The 19,860-nt window shown below is 52.1% G+C and overlaps 2 protein-coding genes across 2 annotated transcripts in view; both read left to right on the forward strand.

Moving 5' to 3' along the window:
• Positions 1-470: 470 nt before the first annotated feature.
• On the forward strand, positions 471-18,261 carry RAB8B (RAB8B, member RAS oncogene family). The gene is made up of 8 exons (XM_081964883.1): positions 471-670; positions 10,808-10,868; positions 11,401-11,461; positions 12,303-12,380; positions 12,881-12,970; positions 13,263-13,328; positions 13,993-14,043; positions 15,498-18,261. The coding sequence occupies exons 1-8, from the start codon at positions 547-549 to the stop codon at positions 15,588-15,590; spliced, it is 624 nt and encodes a 207-aa protein (XP_081821009.1). The 5' UTR covers positions 471-546; the 3' UTR covers positions 15,591-18,261.
• Positions 18,262-19,227: 966 nt separating this feature from the next.
• Positions 19,228-19,860, forward strand: part of USP3 (ubiquitin specific peptidase 3) — a 34,304-nt gene continuing 33,671 nt past the window's right edge. Inside the window, exon 1 of the mRNA XM_081964801.1 lies at positions 19,228-19,366. Within this exon, the coding sequence (XP_081820927.1) occupies positions 19,306-19,366 (61 nt within the window). The 5' untranslated portion in view covers positions 19,228-19,305. The remainder of the gene's footprint in view (positions 19,367-19,860) is intronic.

The raw sequence follows: 19,860 nt of genomic DNA on the forward strand, positions 1-19,860 counted from the left end.
ATTCTGGGAGTCGATACCCTCCCTCCAACATGGCTTAGAGCAGAACTCCCCAAAACTTGGCTACTTTAAGACTTGGGGACTTCAACTTCCAGAATTCTCCTGCCAGCAGAGCTGGTTGAAGTCCACAAGCAGAGCTGGCTGGAGAATTCTGGGAGTTGAAGTCCCCAAGTCTTAAAAGTAGCCAAGCTCGGGGACCCCCGGCTTAGAGCCTGCGACCGCTTCTCTTCGCTGCCAAAGCCGGCGAGGCTCCCCGTGCTCGGCTCCAAGGCTTCCTTGCCAGGCGAGGATCGGGCAGTTCGGGCTCGCGCGGCACAGCGGCGGAGACTCCACTCGTCCAGCACTGAAGCCTGCGAAACAGCCCCATCCCTTAGGGAGGCCCCGCCCTCTCGGCCTTGGCGCATGCGCAGGGCTGGGGGAGCCGCCTCGGACCACAACTCCCGTCATTCCGCGGGAGCCGCCGCGTCCCGGCGCGCGCGTCCCGACCCCGCCCCGCGCTGGCGCCCGCCCCCCCCCGCCCCCGCCCGTCAGTCGGCGGCGGCGGCGAAGATGGCGAAGACCTACGACTACCTCTTCAAGCTGTTGCTGATCGGCGACTCGGGCGTGGGCAAGACCTGCCTGCTCTTCCGCTTCAGCGAGGACGCCTTCAACACCACCTTCATCTCCACCATCGGTGAGGCCGCCCCCGCCCCCCGCCCCCCCTCAGGCGCCGCCCGCGGGGGACTCCAACTCCCATGGCGCTGGGGAAGGGAGGCAGGGCGCCCCCCTTCCCGCTGGCCTGGAGCCTCCCCGCGGGGGTCGCTGCCGCCCCCGCCCCACTCGCCCGTCCCTTTGGCCGAGGGCAGCCTGGGGAGGGGGCGCCTGTAGCCCCCCCCGCTCCCTTCCTTCAGGGCTGAAGAGCCTCTCCGCGCCCCCCCCCCGTGCCCAAAGGGGTCCCAGTCCTGGTGCCCCACTTCGGAAAGGGGGAGACAGGTCGGGGGGGCGCTCTCCCCGCCCCCGTGGCCTCCCCGGAGAGACCCCTGCCCTGGTGGCCGTGTCTGGGCCGGAGGGAGCCAGGTGGGGGGGCTGCCCCTCTTGGCAGGCTGTTCCCCTCCCTTTGCCCCCCCCCGGCTGCTCTGCCAACTGAAAGAACCCCCCCTAGGGGTGTCTTTCGTGTAAGGGGGGCGTTGGAGAGGGGTGGCACAAACTAGTACCCCCATCCCTCTTTGTCACCCGGTGGCTTCCTTGTTGGCGATTGACTTTGCAAGGCAGGCCGTCCAGGAAATGCATCTGAGCAGGCCCGGGGTCCCTCTGGGTGGGCTTGGGGAGGGCCTGCCTCCCCCTTCTTTGGGGGGTGTTTAGGGGGATGGGGTGAGAAGGCGGGGGTGGGAGAGGTCTGAGTCACCGTGGCCTTGATCCCATTCGGTTCCTAAAGCAACAGTTTTCAAAACGCCATCATTTCTTCATCTGCGAAGGCAGCCCCAGAACTGCCCCGGTGTCACCTTTGGTGCGCAGCCCCAGAGCCCAAAAAGCATTTGGAGACATTGTAACTGGCGTAGTAAAAGGGAGAGCATTTTCCTGGCCAGGGGCAATGATTACTCCATGTGATAAGAGAGGAGAAACTCCCTGGAGGAATCTTTGAACTGCCTGGGTGACTTAGTTGCAGTTTGTGCTGTTTGCTTAAAGTAGAATTATTTTCTTTTTCTGCCAGATAGCCGGGTTTTATTGCTTGAGCTTTTTATATACAGATTTTACACCTTGGGTGCTCAGTTCTTGTTTTATTTATTTCCAATCATGGTATTGATCCACTTAGCAGTAAAAGCCATCGGCCCCCTGGCGCCCTGTACATCTTTTTTGCTCTGGTCTCAATTTATCAGCGGGGTGCCCACTTCGGGCCTACAGAGGCTAAGACCCGAAGCATTGGGGAGTAACATTTGGCTTGGTTGCTACACAAAAGCAGAGTCTTAGCAGGACCACTGAGCTTCGCTGATCCAGAATTTGTTTTTTGGGGAAAAGGTGCAAGAGATTCATTGTTTTGGTCCCAGGTTTACTTGAGCTATTTCAGTCTGTGTGTCATTTGTTTCAGTCCAAATAGTGAAGAGTAGATGTACACAACTGTGTTCGTCTTGAAAGGATAACGCAGCCAAAGCACCAGCAGAGAGGAGCAAAACGTCCAACTGACAATAGGCAATAGGTCCAACTGACCTGAGACCAGTGGTGAAATTCAAATGTTTTTACTACAGGTTCTGTGCATGTGGCTTGGTGGGCTTGGCAGGGAAAGGATACTGCAAAATCCCCATTCCCAGCCCACTCTGGGGCCAGCATTTGCCGGTTCTCCAAACTACTCAAAATTTCCGCTACCGGTTCTCCAGAACCTATCAGAACCTGCTGGATTTCACTCCTGAGACCTATTTTAGAAACTTCTGAAAGGGAACTTGATTGTTGCGCCAAGTAGTTCAGCTCCTCTATTGACAGGCTTCTCATGTTGCACTCATGGTGTGTGTTTTGACTTCGCCTGTAGCAGGAAGACCGGGCTTCAGAGCAGAACCTTTCCCAGCCTTGCCTTGTTTGCTCTGAGCTATACCACCGGATGGACCCCAAAAGAAGGTGTTGCCTGGGGGGGGGGTCTTGTCAGCAGACCCTTCAGGGAGGGAAGTCCCCAGCACAGCCGCTGTCGTTTTGGCTTCCTCAGAGCACGGTGGCTTCCCAAAAAGGCTGGCTTGAACTTCCCATCCAACATGAAAGAGAACAGTTGACTCAAGGAAAGGGTCTTCCGTTGGTTCTTGCTGAAATGTCACAGTGCAGAATGCTGAGTGTCCAGAAATTATCAGGAAATGAAAGGCGTTACAAGAAAAATTGCTCAGACTGGATGTTGAAGGGCGTTAAGCAAGCATGAATTCTTTTAGCAACCAGTCCTGATCAAAAGGCTTCATGTCCTCTGACATTTTGTGGGGGTTTTAGCTTTCCTGGCATATTGTTGTGCTAGGGATATAGATAGAATATCAGCCTGTGAGCCTTCTAACCGTTGGGGCTGTTCCTGTGTGCCATGGAAGAAAATGTTAATTACTCAGCTACTGCAAATGGGGTTCCTGTGTGGTGAAGCCTTCTGTTAATCTAGCCTTTCTTCCTCTTGAATTAAACGCGTCCCTCATGCCACCAGCGCTCTGCATTCTTGTCTAAATTATCTTTAACAAAATGCGTCCCAGACCGATTAAGGTTGTGGTTGTTTTGAAATTTGGGGTGGCGGCGCATTGCCCGTATTTATTGTGCTTGAAAATATCTCAGGCTGGTGGGGGAATTCTGGGATTTAAATGGTCCTGGTCTACTCCTGGTCTAAAGGATTCCTTAGTCAACATAGGCTCCCATCAGGGGTTCTCCCAGCATTACTGCCAGTTCAGTGCGTGCACGATTTTGGCGCCTGAGCACGGTTGCCTGTGAATAGGTCTGCGTGTGCACAGAACATTTTAAAAGGTCAAAAAAAGATGTTGCGGCGACGGGGGATCTGGTTTGGATGCGTGGTGAGCCTGCTGTCCCTACTGGCTTGGCGACCCAGTCGCCGCTTCCACTACTGGTTCCACCGAACCGGTAGGAACCCACCTCTAGTTACCATGCCATTAAACTCTGAGAAGTTTCCTTGAAGTCGGGTTCTTCCGAGGGGACGCATAGATGGGATGTCGCATTTATTTTGGTTGAACAGAGAGAGGATGCGCGGGAAAAGCCCGCCCGCTAGAACCTTCTGGTCCTCCTCCTGAGGCAAAATCTATCGTTTGTTGCTGGGAGACATTTTGAGAAGCCTCGGCTGCTCTGTCTCCAGGCGTGGCTTGCTTCTCGTTCTTCCTTTCAGGCTTCATTCTCCCGCCTCACCAACTTTGGTGGGCCGATGACCTGCAGATGTGCTGGACTACAGTTCCCATCCCCAGCCAGCATTCCATGAGCCCAGACCCTGACGCAGCTCTGCGCATTTCGTGCAAGGGCTGTTCTCTGCAGGCAGGATTTTACTGCTTCCTCCAGGGGAAACTCTCGCTCTTCAACTAATCTAAAGGGGAAGTGAAACTTGACAAGATGGCCTGCAGCTTGCTTCAGAAGCTGCTCGCTCATTGCACCCACTTCTAAAAGTTGCCCTGAAGTCTCCAGGCTCCCTCCTGACCTCCTGGCCCAGATAGCGGGGCTGTTGGACTGCTGCGGCCACCCCACTCGGGTCCCACCCACTCGATTGGCTGATGAATCGATTCCTGGGCACTGGGCGTCCTGGGGAGGTTCAGAGAAGTTGGAAGCCTCTCTTCTCTCTTCAACAGGCGAGTTTGTGGCTGGCAGCGGTCAGTCACCTGGCTTGGGTTGCGTGCAGGGCTGTCCCGGCTCCCTTGTGATCTGGGAGGGGTTCAGATTGAGTACAGGAAATTGCCGACTGGGACACAAATTTGTAATGTTTACATTCTTATCCAAGATGAGATCAGGATTCAACACAGTGTCCGTAATGTGGCCTGTGTGCTCAGAGGGCTTTTTCCTCTTGGAAATGGGGCGTCTGGATTTCGTTTTCCCCATTTAATTCTCAGCACTCTAGAGCAGGGTTTCTTAAGCTTTGGTAACTGTAAGACACGGGGACTCCAACACCCAGATTTCCCCAGCCACAAGCAAGGGATCCTGGGATTTGAAGTCCACCCATCGTAAAGTTGCCAAGTTTGAAAAAAAAAACACTGCTGTAGAAAATGTATGGAGATAACAGGCCCATCTTGAGAGAAAGCAAACAAAATCAGTAATTGAGGCCTTGCTTTAGAAACACCAGTTTAATATTCTTCATGTTTAATTTAAATTTAACAGCCCTGAACTCTTAATAGTGAATGAATATACTTATAACACAATTGTGAGTTACAGGAACAAAAATAGCTAGTCCAATTTAATTTTGCACGAGATGCTTCCATTTATGCAAGTTTTTCAGCCTACGACGACTTAACGCGTTTTAAGAGATGCTCGTCCCTTTCCTAAGAGGAGCATCCTATTAGTATATGTGGGGGGATTCAGAATGATTCCGCTATCGTGGCAACTTTCCCCAAAATCTGTGCCTTTGAAAGAAAGGTATTCCTCAGACAAAGTGCCCACCTGCCCTGGGTTTTCCCATGCAAGACCCGCCTGGCTTAGTCCATGGCTGGCCTTGGGGACTCTGAGGCAGGAGTCCTGGAGGACTGTTGGCCTTTCTTTCTTCCCCGCCTTCTGGCTCTGCTTCCAGGGTGAAGCCCTGGCACCCTTTGCCTCCCCCGTTTGACAGATGCCCAGCAGCTTCATCCCCTTTAATTGGCAGATGACGCTGCCTTTGATTCTGTGGGTCTCCTTTGACTGAGACAAATGGCTTGTTTAAATACTCATTAACCTTAAGAACATTAGGCTCCTGCCTTCAATTCCTAACATCTGCTGGGTGGAAAGCGAGCGTGTTCCAAAGAATAGGTGCAAAACGCCTGCTGTGATTCGAACACTAGGCGCTGTTTTATGGTTGTCTGGCATCTCTAACAATTATATTCTTGTTTGACCCTAAACTCGAGTTCTGATCCTGTTTCTTGATAGGAAACATCTTTGGTTATCTATTAACTTTGAACTGTAGGCCGTCATGCACAATAACAAAGCAGTTTTTAATCCTGCTTTTTGCCTAGAAGGTTTAAGTGCTTCAGGTAATCTGAGGTGGCCTCGCTTGAGATACTCCAGCTGGTGGGCTGGGACTCTTACTTCAAGGAAGGGTCTCGAGCCCTTGTCAAGGCAGAACTGACTTTGACTCAGGGAGCTCCGCATGGCCTCTCCTCGGAGTAATAAGAAAGGCAGGTTTTGAACAGGACATGTTTCATTCTTCCATTTTAATCACTACTAATATGCCATTGCAAAACCACAAAATATAACTCTGTGTGTACCACTAAGCTCACTTTTTGGTTGCCTGAGAAATCTGGGCCTTTTTCCGCTGAGCATGCCTCTGCTGTGATCAACCTTAGAAAGCTGGCCTTCCTCCATCCCGTTATTAAATTTGGGCAGCTGAAGTGTATTGATATTTGTTCTCAACATAAAAATCATTGAGCCTTATCCTCTCGTTTCTGGTGTGGTAGCAGAGCAATTTATATTAACCATATTTAGGTAATGACCAGAGCACAGAACGATTTCCGTCTTAAGCAGATCCATTTGAATTTTCTTTTAGAGCCGTGGAATCTATTTTCAGAATTGGGCTGCAGTAGGCATACAGAATTCAACATGTTGATTTTACTAGGATATTCAGGTTCTCCGTTGTAAAACATGAAACTTTCTTTTCCAATCTACCTGTTAAAATGAAGAATGGGATTCCCCCCCCCTTTCCTCCCCCCCTGCTCTTATTGGGCTTGAATGAGACTGGAGAGCTGTTTGGGAGATAACAGATGAACCAACTCATCTTATTCTGACTCACAGGCTGCAGGCGGGGTGGGGGGGGCTGCTGATCCTCCAGGATGGTGGGTCTGACTTGCTCTTCGCATTTGACCTGGAGCCCCCTCTAAAGGGGGAGAAGAATGCTCCATAGATGCCAAACACAAGGGCAGCAACGTCTCTTGAAGGGAAAAGTCCTCTCTGAGAAGAGAAATCGGCCGGCCCTACGAACTTCCTCTGCCTGCATTCCTCCCTGCTGAAGTCAGAGTGGAATCCCGAGGCATCTGGATGGAAAGTTACTTGCATGCCTGCATTTCTCTCTGAAGAACGTTCCGGCTGTTGAGAGGTCCCTGCTGCCCTGGGAGAGGGGCACCCACAATTACGGGGCTCATAGTTTGAAGAGGAGCCTCGCGATGGAGGCGATGGAGAACCCGCTGGTTCCTTCGATTGGACAGCGCTCCTGGGAAAGTGTCCTGTCTGGGAGGGGTTCCTGGGAATGTTCTCCCACCTTTAGGAATTTGCCTGCAGTGCTGCCGCTTTGCATAGTGTGAAATGCATGCCATGACTTCCCCCGTGTGTTCAGCAACATTGCATTACTTCTCTGCTCCTCTGGTCTAGGTTGACAAATTAGGGTGCACGAGAGGCACCAGATAATCGAATGCAATGCCAGGACTTTGCCAGCCTATGTCAATGTTAAGGGCAGAGAGATCCTAAGCTCTAATGAGGATTCCACTGCTTCCCTCTAGAAAAGTGATCCAATTCACTGTGCTAGTGCATCTGTGGCTAGCAATTGGGTGAAGTGAAATTCTCAGTCTGTGATCCACAAGGATGGTCCCTCTGTCCAGTTTAAAGGAAACAACAGGTTTTGGAGTGCCTTGACCACGGGGGGAGGGTCTGTGCAGTCAAGCAGCACTGCTTGAACCCACCTCCTACATTGGGGCTGGCTTTGACGGCTACCTAGAAACTACAGGTGGATCAAACATACCTCATTGGAGTAACACCTATTCTATGGGAGCTGCATTGGCTACCAGGGCTATTCGTTACTGTGGTTAATAGTGGTGTAAGGATACAAGAATAGAACATCTGTGCCTATTTTTCCCACCCTTTGTGTGCGACAGGATTAATTATGCCCTACTAAGTTTAAAGAGTTCTTTCTTTTCCATTCTTCCATCTTCAGGAATTTGTGGTTGAGAGCCCAGTAAACAGATTATTTGCAACTTCAGACCGTAATGAGATGAGTCCTTTTCTAGGTTGTCACCCAATTCCCTGAAACCGTGAAGACGATCCCACAGCCGGGGAACTAATGAGCTCCTATCACCCGGAGAGCAGAATAAACCTCCGTGGGACTTTCGTGTCTGTGGAATAAGAGGAAATGTGTGAATGGGGCAGGCCGGATGGCCCTGTGGGGCGTATTGAGGTATAGCAAGAGGGATGCGTGCTGTGTGTCACCACCTGCTGGGCTGCCCATCTGGCCGGAGCCTCTGGGTGCTGCACTGGCTGTTCCCTTGGAGTTGATCTCTACAAGAAGCCCTTTCTATATTTGGGAAGGTCAAAGTTTTGCTCCCCCAGAAAATTCCCCAAAGGGCAAATCTACAACTGGTTGTCCCTGGTCACATGACCACGGCTCATGGTGTGTTTTGCCGGTTTCTGACAAAAAAGCCCATTCAGATGACTTGGCCGGCTGAGAAACCGCCACCTTCACTTAATGAAAAGGCTGCAAAAATTCTGGTCACATAGGTACCTCAATTTATGACCGCAGTGACTTATGGCACTAATTCCCAGCTTGTTTAAGGTTGTAACTCCAAGGCTACCTGGATAAGGAAGAGGCTACCTGGTCCTTGCCACAGATGCATTGAAATGGAAGGTGTCTTCTAGTGCTGGGCTTGGTGTATTTTATGCCACTCTGTATCCCCCCCCCCCCCGCCCCAAAAGACCTGTGTGCACATGCAAGAACTGGTAGGCACAGCAGGGCATGACAATCAATACCAGGAAAGCCAGTGAAACCATCCTTTCTGTGGCATTTAGCTTTTCAAAACATAATTGAAACCAGCAAGTCATCCTTCGTGCACCTCCCTTCGTCAGGTGTCGATCATGCCAGTCTGTTTGTCGGCGGCTGCACCTCACAAAATCTTGCCTCTTGTCACAAAGCCACAGAGCGAGGCTCCTCCCCTCCTGCCACGTCAGCCGCCGTCCCATTGGGCATTTTGTGGGTTGATTGGCATGGTTTTCAGAAGAGGCCAGGCAGATCGAAATCCTGCATCCTGCAAGGAGGAAACTTCCCTTCCAGGACCTTTGCTGGGTCCTAGTCTCTTAAATGGCCTTTAAAAAAAGCTGTATTGTTTTTTTTACCAGCTTGTTGATGGGCAGACTGGGAATTGAAAGTCTATTGTTTGCAATGAAGGTCTAAGCCAGAGACGGGCAACTGTGGCGATTTTATAACCTGTGGAGGTCAACTCCCAGAATTCCTGAATCAGCTTAGCTAGCTCAGTAATTCTGGGAGTTGAAGTCCACAGGTGCTAAAGTTGCCATAATTGCCCACTATGGCCATAAGCGGAAAGCTGTGCGTGGGAAAAGTGGACTTTCAGCCCCAGCCAGAACAGGGACTCCCTTCCCAGCCTGGAAGTGCTGCAGGGGGAAAGGAAGAGGGAAGGCTGAGGCTTGGGAAGCATCGGGCTCTTCCTTGACCTGCATTCCTTCCGTCAAAGCCGCTCTTTGTTCTTGTTGCAAATTCCTGCCTGTGGAATCTGTTCGGGTCAGCAGTGTTCCTCTTCAGTGCTGGGGAGAGTCCTGGCTTCCCCCCCTCTTCCCCCCCCCCCCCGGTTAACCTTGAGCTCTTTTCCCAAAAGCGGTCCTGGCACCAGAGGTGGTGAGGGGGGGGTCTGAGAGGAGCCCACCCAGGTGGCTGCAGATTGGGAGGACCCCTTTCGTGCCCCCACAGGCGCAGGGAGCGTGATGCCCTTGTGGTCCTTGGGAGCCCTAAAGCTGTAGACTTGGCCGGGAAGTTCAAACAATTTTGGAAGGAGGCGAGGAAACCACTTCCGTCCTATTGCTAAGAAGATTCATCTCCTTGCCTGCGCCACCAGCAGCCGTCAAGCTCCCTTCTCAGAAGCACTTTCCCTTTGCCCTCATTGCGAACGGACCTTCTGTTCCAGGAAAGCATTGAGAACAGGGCCGGCTGATGTAGCAGCCAGCTCTTCCCTTCTGCGCCTCCAAGCAGGGCCAGAGCCCAGGGGTGAAATCCAACAGGTTCTGGAGAACCAGCACATGCCACCTCTGGCTGGCCCCAGAGTGGGGAGGGAATGGGGATTTTGCAGTGTCCTTCCCCTGCCACGCCCACCAAGCCACGCCCAGAGAACCGGTAGTAAGAAGATTTGAATTTCACCACTGCCGAACCCCTTTGGCAGTGGGATCAGCACCGGTCAGTCAGCCTCTCGCCCTTCTTGCCTTGCCTTGGCCTGGTTCTGCCAAGATCCTTTGTAAGCGCATCAGAGTTTGGAATCGCTCCAGGAGAGGCGGCTAAGCCCAGGTCTTCAGTCTTTCATTCCCCTTAAAATCAGGCCGTGTTTCTCAGCCTTGGCAACTTGAAGACCGATGGACTTCAACTCCCAGAATTCCACAACCAGCCATGAGGACTGTGGAATTCTGGGAGCTGAAATCCACCTGACCTCAAGCTGTCCAGTGGCCCAACAAGACATTCGGGCAGAGGCTCCAATTTGGCATCTTTCCGTGACTCTGCATTCGCTTGCAGAAGCAACCAGCCAAGCAGCTGAGAGGCTCAGCTCTAAGTTGGGCTGGTTCCTCTCCCCCAACGCGTCTCTTGCAACCTGCTCCTCCGGAAGCGGCCGCCAGTCAGCAGGCCTCTCCTGCTGATGGATGCAGCGGCGCACCACTTCCTGTTGCTGAAGGGAGGAAGCGCCAGTGTGTGGCTCATGACAGCCCCTTGCAGAGAGCTGCAAGCTTTAGTAAGACTTTCCATTGTCGCCCTGGAAGAAAAAGAAAGAAAACTCCACCAGGCCCCACGCTGGAATCCGTTCCCTGGGAGAGATTTAAACCAGCTGAGCTCCGAGGAATCGCCCAAAGTTCCTTTTGTAGCTACAAAAGTGTACATTTCTCTTCCCTGTGAGTGGACAACAAAGTCTTTGTGGGTTCTACAGCTGCATCTCTGCTTAAAAGGAAAAAAAAACCATTTGCAAAAAAGCAGGAATGTTAGGCAAGGTAGAACTGTGGTTTAATTTGAGTTCTTTATATCCCCAGCGGAACCAGGGTTACAATTAATTTAAATAGTGAGTTTTGTTTTGAAACAGTTCATCCAGAATTCACTTAATAAGGAGGGGGGGGAGATTTGTGTGGGTTTGATCCCGAGGGTGCCTCGCTTGTTCTAAGTTCTCGGGTCCAGGAAGGTGTTGCAGCAAGACAGAACTTACGTCTAACATAACTCCCCTCCTTTTTATTTTTTTAGGCATTGACTTTAAAATCAGAACAATAGAACTAGATGGGAAGAAAATCAAGCTGCAAATATGGTAAGAACGCAACTGGCCTGCACTGCAGATACAGGTGGGAGCTTCTGAAACGGAGGCCTTCCTTTCTGAAACTCCATGCAAAAGTGTCTTTGAAGGCTTAAGAGCTGGGCAACGCTGGCAGGGTTTCTGGGCTGGCATAATGAAGCCTCCTCGGGTGTGGCAGTCAATTGGCCTTCTTGGCTGTTTTGGAGTTTCTCCAAGAAACCTGGATTTAAGGCACCATTTAATCAGCATTTAATGGAAATCAGAGCAAGCGAGGAGAAGGTGCAGGAACCTATCACTGGGGGGACTGGGGGGACTTGGGGGGAAGCCAAGGGATGGGGCTGTTGGCTTGTCAGGCGCTCAGTTGGAGCCGGCCTTCAGTCTGCAACTGGGCTGGGCTCCAGGTTCTGCTCAGCCAGATTGTGGGTAGAGTTTCTGTGCCAGGGTCCAGCTGAAAATCCAGCTGTTTGAGAAAGGCACGAAGCACTGATTTCCCCTCTGCCTCCCCCCCCCCCCCCCGCCTCGGTTTGACAGTGTATTTGGTTTTCAGGGACACTGCAGGCCAGGAGAGATTCCGCACCATCACAACAGCCTATTACAGAGGGGCCATGGTGAGTAGGCGCGTTCAGGTTCACCTAAGCTCACCCTGCCGCAGCCCATTTTCCACAGCAAGGCAACCCCTTGTGGGCTTGCTCAGGAGGAGCAGAGTCTGGGGCCTTTCTCAGCCCTTCAACCCCCCCCCCCCCCCCAAAAGGCCAGAGAGGATGAGGTCATTAAGCAAAGGGGAGGTTTCACAAGCAGCAGCCATTGGCAGGACGGGAAGTGCGAGCAACCTGTGACGGTGGCCCACTCGGAGTGCTTTGGCTCCCCGTGGAGGCTGATGGGTGACTTTCCCTCTGGCCAAATAGGGGAAGGGGCAGATGAGCCCAGCAAAAAAAGCCAGAAGTGGCTGACGCAGAAGTGGGGTCTTCAGAGGAGGCCATTAAAGTGGGTGGGTGGGCCTGAACGTCTTTGGGAGGGGGAAAGAGGCCCTTCTGCCTTCCTTCTCATCAGCCTGGCCTTCTCTTATTTCTGGAAAGCCAGGTGGGTTTTGGGGGGAGGGCTGTGCCATGGGCAGGGTAGGCTCTATGGAGACCAGGCCTTTCCAGCTGCAGCTGAAGGAGCATGCTTCAGCACAGAGGAGGTGGAGCCTCCTGCTTCTGCCCTTCTCGGGGTCTTGCCAGGGTCCCAGACTGAACCCGAGAGGCCAAACTAGGCCTTTGATGAAGAAGCTGCAACAGAAGGGAAGGAGGCGGTGGCTGCCTCTGAAGGCGCTTCCATTTGCAGTGAACATCTCAGTTAAGAAGCATAGAGACCGCCAGTTGACCCAGGAGCGGGAGGTGAATGGGCACAGAAAGACGAATTGTGGCCACTGCGGAGTGATGACGGCTGCACTCTTTCTTTTCCCCCCAGGGGATAATGCTGGTTTATGATATCACCAATGAAAAGTCTTTTGACAATATTAAAAACTGGATCAGGAACATAGAAGAGGTAGGTGTGCCTGGAAGGGGAAGAGATGTGGGGGCATTCGCGGGGTCCCATGTAAAGGAGGCGCAGGAGGGCTGGGGGCAGAAACGGGTGGACTGTTGTTCCTTGGGGGGGAGATGAGCTGAGGACCCCCAGCCGGAGCAAGCGCTTCTGTGGACCAAAGCTAAAACAAGGCCAAAGGGGGACCCAGAGTTTGTGCCTGCAGCTTCTCCGCGCTCCCATAGCTTCCATTGTTCCACCTTGAGTCACGGCCCTCCAGATTTCCTCCCCTGTTGGCAGGAGTCCTGCTCCGTTTTGGGCTGGGGCCTCACTGGTTTCCTCTGCTCCTCCGATTGCTGAAGCTTTGTTTAGCCCTCGGTGCAGTCTGAGAGCAGAGCAGACTCTAAGAGGGTGGGCTTTGCAAAGACAGTCCGGGGCAGGCAGTGGGCCCTGGGCTCCCTCCCTCCTTCCCTGGGCACCGAAAGGCCACTCTTCTTAACTCGGTTCCTCCTCCCTTCGCCCAGCATGCTTCTTCGGATGTGGAAAGGATGATTCTGGGCAACAAATCTGACATGAACGAGAAAAGGCAAGTTTCGAAGGAAAAAGGAGAAAAGGTAAATCTTGTGAAAAGAGAGTTTCTGATAGCGGAGCTGCCTTTTTCTCGGCCGGGGGAGGGGGGGGAATCAGGAGGGTTTCGGCACCACCTTTCCCGACTACTAAATGCGATGGAAAGGCAGGAGCCTTTTCATAAACCTAGTTGGAAAGGGGCTACCAGACCTCCTGGGTTTGTCTCCAGGGATGGTTTGGCAGGCGATAAGTTTCCTACTTCCCCAGCTGAGGAATGTGGGAGCTTCCAAACTCCCCATTTATGAAATTGCTGAATCTGACTCCTTGCTCCTATTGCAGTTAGCAATTGACTATGGCATCAAATTTCTGGAAACCAGTGCAAAGTCCAGCATCAACGTGGAAGAGGTGAGCATCACGTCGGTGCCAGCAGGGGTTGGACCTGCAGCCATGAAGCTGATGTCTCAGAGAGGGAGCAGGAAGCCCCCCCCCCCAACTTCTCCCACCCAAGCATTTCAAGGCCTCCTTGCTGCCGCTTGTTTGTGGGCTGGGAAGTCTGTCGCTCTGTGGCAAGGACTCGATTCAGCCCCTGTTGGCCTCTTCAGGGAAAAGGGGGCAGTGCCCAAGTCACCTGGCACAAAGGTATTGTCCCCCCCAAGGGAGGGGCTCCCTCAGGTTTTGCTTTGTCCTTCGATGGCAGAAAGCAGATCCCCCAACTCTTCTGCAGCTCTTCTGCCTTCTGGGGGGCAAGGCCCACTGGGGTAATCGTACATGTCCCCCTTGACCCTCCTTCGCAACCCCCTCCGTGGACAAATCTTTGCCACCCCTTTCTGGGAAGGGTGGGGTGCCAGCAGGGGCATTTGGCAAAAAAGAGGTTTGGATTCTGGATTGGAATTCATAGCTCAAAATTTGAGAAAGGCACTTGAAGCATAATAGCTGCCTTCATTCCCCACTCCGAAGTAATTGCCTGAAGTCCACTGGAGTTAGGCAGCTGCCGGTTTAAATTTAATAAGTAATTTAAGGCGTTATTTGGGTTTCCTAGATCTCATCAGATCTCTCCTCTTCCTTCCAGGCTTTCTTCACCCTCGCACGGGACATTATGACAAAGCTCAACAAAAAAATGGTTGGTTTCTCTCGTTACTAACAGATCCTGCTTAGCGCGGCTTCTGCCCTTTGCGGGGGGGACTGAGAGGGGTTGCTGGCCTAGGCAGCTCAAGGGTTGCTTCACAGCCAGTGGCCGTTTCCCCCAAAGGGGCGGCTTCCGTCCATCTGTGCTTGGGAGGGACTGGAGCATTGAATGGGCCGGCCACAGCCTCCCCTCCCGCTGCCTAGTAAGGAAAGGGAACACGAGGGCACAGGCACAGGCACATCCCAGGGTGCAGTCCAGCCACAGGCAAAATTAACAAGCACAAATTAACAGCAGTTGGCAAGACACAGGTTTGTTTGATCAATGATCAGGACAATAAAATGTCAGGCCACAAAATGGCATTACAGTAATAAAGCATAATAAACAAGTATTTCAAGCTATGTAAAATTCTAATGGGAATTAAAATTGCACAAAAGCAATAAAATCAATGGACGCTATGACATACTTACATTAAAGAAACCCCATTGTCCTGTAAGCTGTAAACCTATAAAGGTGATATCCCAGCTGTCCAAGAAGGCTGCAAAGGTTTAGAGCCCATCATCCCCACTGCCTAATTTCATCCCCTTTCAGCATCTACACCCACTTTATTCATTCAAGGGGTGTATTTGAAAGACTTTGCAGGGGTATCCGAGGGAGGTCAGAGAGTTCCCTAAGGCAGCCCAGGATTGCCAGCTGGGGAATCCGAACTCGGGGCTAGGCCCGCAAGCCTTTGGAGGCACAGGCCGCTGGACAGGAGGCCCGGCTTGACTCTTAGCAGCCCTTTAGCTCTTCCGATCTGCCTGTGGAAATCGTGGCTTTCCTTCCTCTTTGCCCAGAGCATCCTTTAGATTTTGAAGGTGAGGATCAGGGCAAAGCTCTTGCAGAGTCCCTGGGAGAGATCTCCTGCACGACTCTTCTTCAAACGGGGCAAATGGGGCAGGCCTGGCTGCCTGAGCCTGAGCTCCGCCTTCCTCCTCCCGTTTCAGGCCAAGGATTGTGTCCTTTTGATTTTCCAAAGTGTCCCGGACTGAGCGGTGAACAAACACGAACCCATCACTTTTCCCCTGCTCTGTTGAACTAAAGTGTGTAATTCCCCCCCCCCCCCGATTGTTCCCCGACCTGCCAGAGAATCCCAAAGGCCACGCCCAGAATCCCTGTGCAGGAAGCATAATTAAGCAGGGCTTCCTCCTGCCCAATGGAGACTTACATAAGCATTTTCCATGCCTGTTTTCGTCATAACGCCATCCAATGTCTCTGCTTCGCTACTTTCTGAACGCCTGGCGTTTTTCCCGATTTCATTTGAATTATACTTCTATTTCAGAAGGAAAAGGGAAAAGTTATAGATAGAGTTTAAAAAGAAACCTCTTGCATTCCCAGTGCTCCCGTTTCCCCTGAGCCCCTTCCTCTTGGTAACCCTGCCTCCTCCTCTCTGTCCTTGCCTCTCTCCCCAGAACGACAGCATTTCGGCAGGGGCGAGTGGGCCTGTGAAGATCACAGAGAACCGGTCGAAGAAGAGCAGCTTCTTTCGATGCTCGCTGCTTTGATGAACTCCTCCTCCTAAGAGACTGCAGCATACCTAGAACAAAAAAATATACCTTTTCCTGCTTCTCTGACAGCACAGGCTCCCCCGGCCTCAGAGCTGTTACGGCCCGGCTGCTGCTGCTGCTGAGGGCTCTGCTTGGACCCGTTTGGATGGGCTGAACTGAGAGAATGGATGGGACTCACTCTCTCCCCGCTGGCCACCATCGCCAGCCTTCTCCTCCTCCGAGACATGGAAGCTGAGAGACTCCCACCTGCCGGAGCTCCCTTTCCTTCCTTCCTTCCTTCCTTCCTTCCTTCCTTCCTTCCTTCCTTCCTTCCTTCCTTCCTTCCTTCCTTCCTTCCTTCCTTCCTTCCTTCCTTCCTTCCTTTCGTTCACTGCCTGCTTCAAAAACTGCTGAGTATTTTCTTTGCACACCTCTGTCAGTCCTTGGCTGAGAGTTAGGGCCGGGTTGTTAGAGGCCCGGGGAAGTTGGTTGGGGGCTGGTCTTGGAGCCCTCCTTGCTGGCTTGGGCCGTTTCCTTTTTTCATTTTCAGCAACCACGGGCCTCTTTGCTCCTCAAGGGCTGATCCTGCCCACCCCAGGGACAGCTGGGCTGAGGGGGCTCTGCTGTCTGAGACGGCCCTCCTTTACCTGCAGATTGTTGACCTGGCTGGAAGACACACACACAGCTCCCTGGCCTTGGAAGGGGAACTGCTCCTGGTGGGAAAGAGGGGTACATGTAGGGTGGGCACATGTTCTGAATCTTTTTCCCCCAGGGGTGCCAATACACAATGCCCCCATAATGTGAAGGTGGAAAACCCAAAACGCTTGAAAGCTCCTGTGGGGCTCGGATGGTTTAACAAATGCAGAACCCCATGTAGGTCAAGACGGGTTTGCTTCTCTGACGGCAGGATGCCCCCTTCCTGGGTCCTGAGTGTCCCCCTCGCCCTTCCCTGCAGGTCCCTCCTTCCTCCACCTGGCTCTGCCAAAGCATCCAGTTGAACCCAGGACCCGGTTTTCCTCCCTTCATGAACGGGCGCTCTGAGCGCCCAGAGAGGGGGGGGGCGCCTGGCAGGTGGAGAAGGAAGTGAGGACTGGGTGAGGACTTTCCTGGGTCTCGAACACCCCCGTCTCTGAATCAGCAATCACGGAAGCTGAGCTGCCTTTTCCTTTCATGGCAACCGGACTAACAGGTGCTTTACTTTTATTAACGTGCCAAAGCAACACTTTGCGCGGGGCGACTCCTGGTTCCTCCCCTGGGAAGCGCCGCCTTCCCGCCAGTCCACTCTGTTCACCTGACAGTATTTCATTCCTGAGCACTGAGTCTTATTTGGGGACACCTGGCCCAGGTGAGCCACCCGGGCGGGCCTTGCAGTCTTCAGCTCCTCCGTCGGGATGTTTCGGAAGTGGCTGCAACGTCCTTGCGTGGTTCAGCCCGTGGGCAGGGTCAGCCTCCTCCCCACTTCAACCCGAGGGGTGCAAAGTGCTTTGAGGTGGGGGGGCTGCACCCCCGGGGCATTCCCTCCCCCCAAGTCCCTCCTGATTGTAGACCCCCTCGGCATTGTGAAACCCAGACAGTCGTGCCCGTTGCGTCTTTCCTTCCCTCGGCTTTCCTCTTGGTCTCCTTTTCTTCCATCTCTCGGGTTCTGCCAACCGACGCTTCGTCTCTGAGAAGGTTCCCTCGGGAGAGCCTGCAACTAAGTCGAAATGTTATAAAGTGCTTTTTGAAGCAGCAGCATATTGGGGTATCTGTTTTATTAAAAAGAAATGCTATTTTCTTACTTCTAGCTGTGCTACAGTGTGCATAATTTGAGTTAAGACCATAGGAAATCCACTTTTAAGCTTGGTGTTGTGAAGTTAACACACAATTAACTTACCTTTATAATGTTAAAAGTTTAGGTTTTCTTCCTGTCGGTTGTTTAAGGACAGAATTATTTCTTCCCTGCTGGATTATTATTATTTTTTTTGAAGAGGCCACCACCTGAAAACTGCCTTTGTCTTCAGGGAAAAGGGCGGCGTCTGCAGCCACAGGAGGCCCAGGGCACCTGCTGACTTTTCTTCCCCGTGGCTTCAGGGCCGGGAGGGCTTGTCGAGAGAGGCCGTTGCCTCTCATACCCTTCTCCCGCCTGGCTGCTCCAGATGTGCCGGGCTGCTCTTCCCATCACTCAGGGCCGGCTGCAGCAAAGCTCGCCTGATGGGCGGCCAGTTGGGAAAAGGCCATGGAGCAGAGTGACCGGTTGCGAAGGCTTTGGCCAGGTGGCCAAGAGTGGCGTTGGGGTCGCCCTCCCCTCCTTCGCTTGAGTAGAGCAGGCCGTTTGCAAAGCGGGGGCCCTCAGAAGCCAGGCCTCCCTCGCTTTGAGCTCTGAAGACCCCCCTGGAGTGACTCCCTGCCTGTTGGACTGGGGCCTGGACTTCGGGGTGGGGGGTGGGAGGCCCTTGGACCTTGCTCCCCATAAGATCCAAATATTACTTTCCCTTCCCCTGTTCCTGGCTTCCTGTCCTGGGGAGAGAAGGCAGCCTGTCCTTTCGTCACCCCCTTCTTCTCCCCCATTTTAGGGGTTTTTAAGTATTACCTTCCCAGTTCCACCTTCAGCCTCCTGTGCTGCATGTGAGATCAGAAAAAGAAACCTCTGTATAGTACTTGTATAATACTTGCCAGCTTTTTTTTTAAATAAATGGGGTATGTACATGTACCAAGTGCTTTCGCCACGTCTTATTTTCAGATGGGAAAGAAGAAAATCTTTATGATGGGCAGCCGCCTCGGTATGTTGCCCTGGGTGTGTCTGTCACTCATTCGGTTAGCGCTGTGCGAGGCTTTTAACGGCAATTAAAAAGGACAAAGGGTTTGGTAATTAGAGATACTCTAAAACGAAAAATGTCCTAAGGTCAATTGTACTGAGTCCTTTTGGAGAAGGGCGGCATATAAATCCAAATAAACAAAATACTGAAATAGACCTTTGCATTGGTACTGCCCTATTCTAACATTACCGTTTGTTTAATTTTTTTAGTCAAAATAAATTGCATTCTAAAAATAAATCACAATTAGAGAGAAAGTTGCATAGCTTCTGGAAAACGTGAGTGCATTCCTGTGGCCTTACGGGTGATTTTATGTGCAAATGAAATTTAATGCAATATTCTAAATTTGTACGATCCCCAAACAGACTTAATTTTTACCTAGAGTTATCCCACCGTGTGAAGCACATTGTGTCCAAAAGGCCTAACTACTGTATTTCTTAAATTCTCCCCCATTTCTTTCCTTCGGTATCAGGAAGAGGGGAAGAAAGGCTGGGAGGAGGGCACCTCAAAATTCCCTGGGTGAATGGATGAGGATGGAGCAGAATAGCTTCTCGGCAACCCTGGTCCCTTCTCTTGACCCACACCCCAATAGGCTCTTTGCAACCAAAGCCCAGAGCTTCTGGACAGCACCATGTGGCCTGTGGTTTTCCTCCATAGCTGTGGCTTGTGTGGGGTCTCCTGTGGGTCTTGGGTGTGCGTGGGGGCTGAAGAATGTGGGGGGTTGCAGTCCCAAGACACGGCTACTGGATGGACAGGCTGACCGGCCTCTGGTGCCCACCAGGGGGCAGCAGAGCTCTGATCCAAGCCATTCAGCTGATTGGGGACTAGTCTACAATCCAGGCACTCTGCTAAGTCAGTGAAGTTCCCTTCCTTTAAATCATAATGTGGTTAGTTTGTGGTTTAAGGTGATGATGGGACCTTACAGTTGTGGCTTGTAAGCCATGGATGAGCTCAACATTCTGCAAGCCCTGGTCCCCGGGTCTTCATTGCTGGCACTGGCAGGTAGGTGGGATAAACTCTCTTGCAGGAGAGTGTATCAAGGATGGATGTCACACCAATTGATGGTTATTTCTGCACAAAACCAGCTTTGCTTTTGTTTTGCTTGGCTTTTGAAAAGGACGAATTTCCTCACCCTGGCTCCCCTTTCCTCCTCCCTTCTCTTTGGTTTTCTGCCGGCTCCAAATTTGAATTGTGGTTAGTTTCCTTAAGGCTCCCTAATCATTATTAATATTGTGCTTTATGTTAAGTCCTTGTGAAAACACGGGTTTAGATTTCAAATCTTGGCTGGGGGAAAAGGACTGCGAAGCCTGTGTTTGTCTGGACCAAAGTTTTTCTTTAAGGCGTGTGGACCTCAGGCTGGGCAATTCCCCAGAGGTAGCTGGGTAATTCTGGGAGTTGAAGTCCACCCATCTTAAAGTTGCCAAGGTGGCAAGATACTGGCCTAGAGAACTACCTGTGCTTCAGGTGTTTTCAAGTCTGCAGTTGCCTTGCTTGCT

This window comes from Natrix helvetica (genome assembly GCF_964273705.1).
Source record: "Natrix helvetica genome assembly, chromosome: 12".
Taxonomy (NCBI): Eukaryota; Metazoa; Chordata; class Lepidosauria; order Squamata; family Natricidae; genus Natrix; species Natrix helvetica.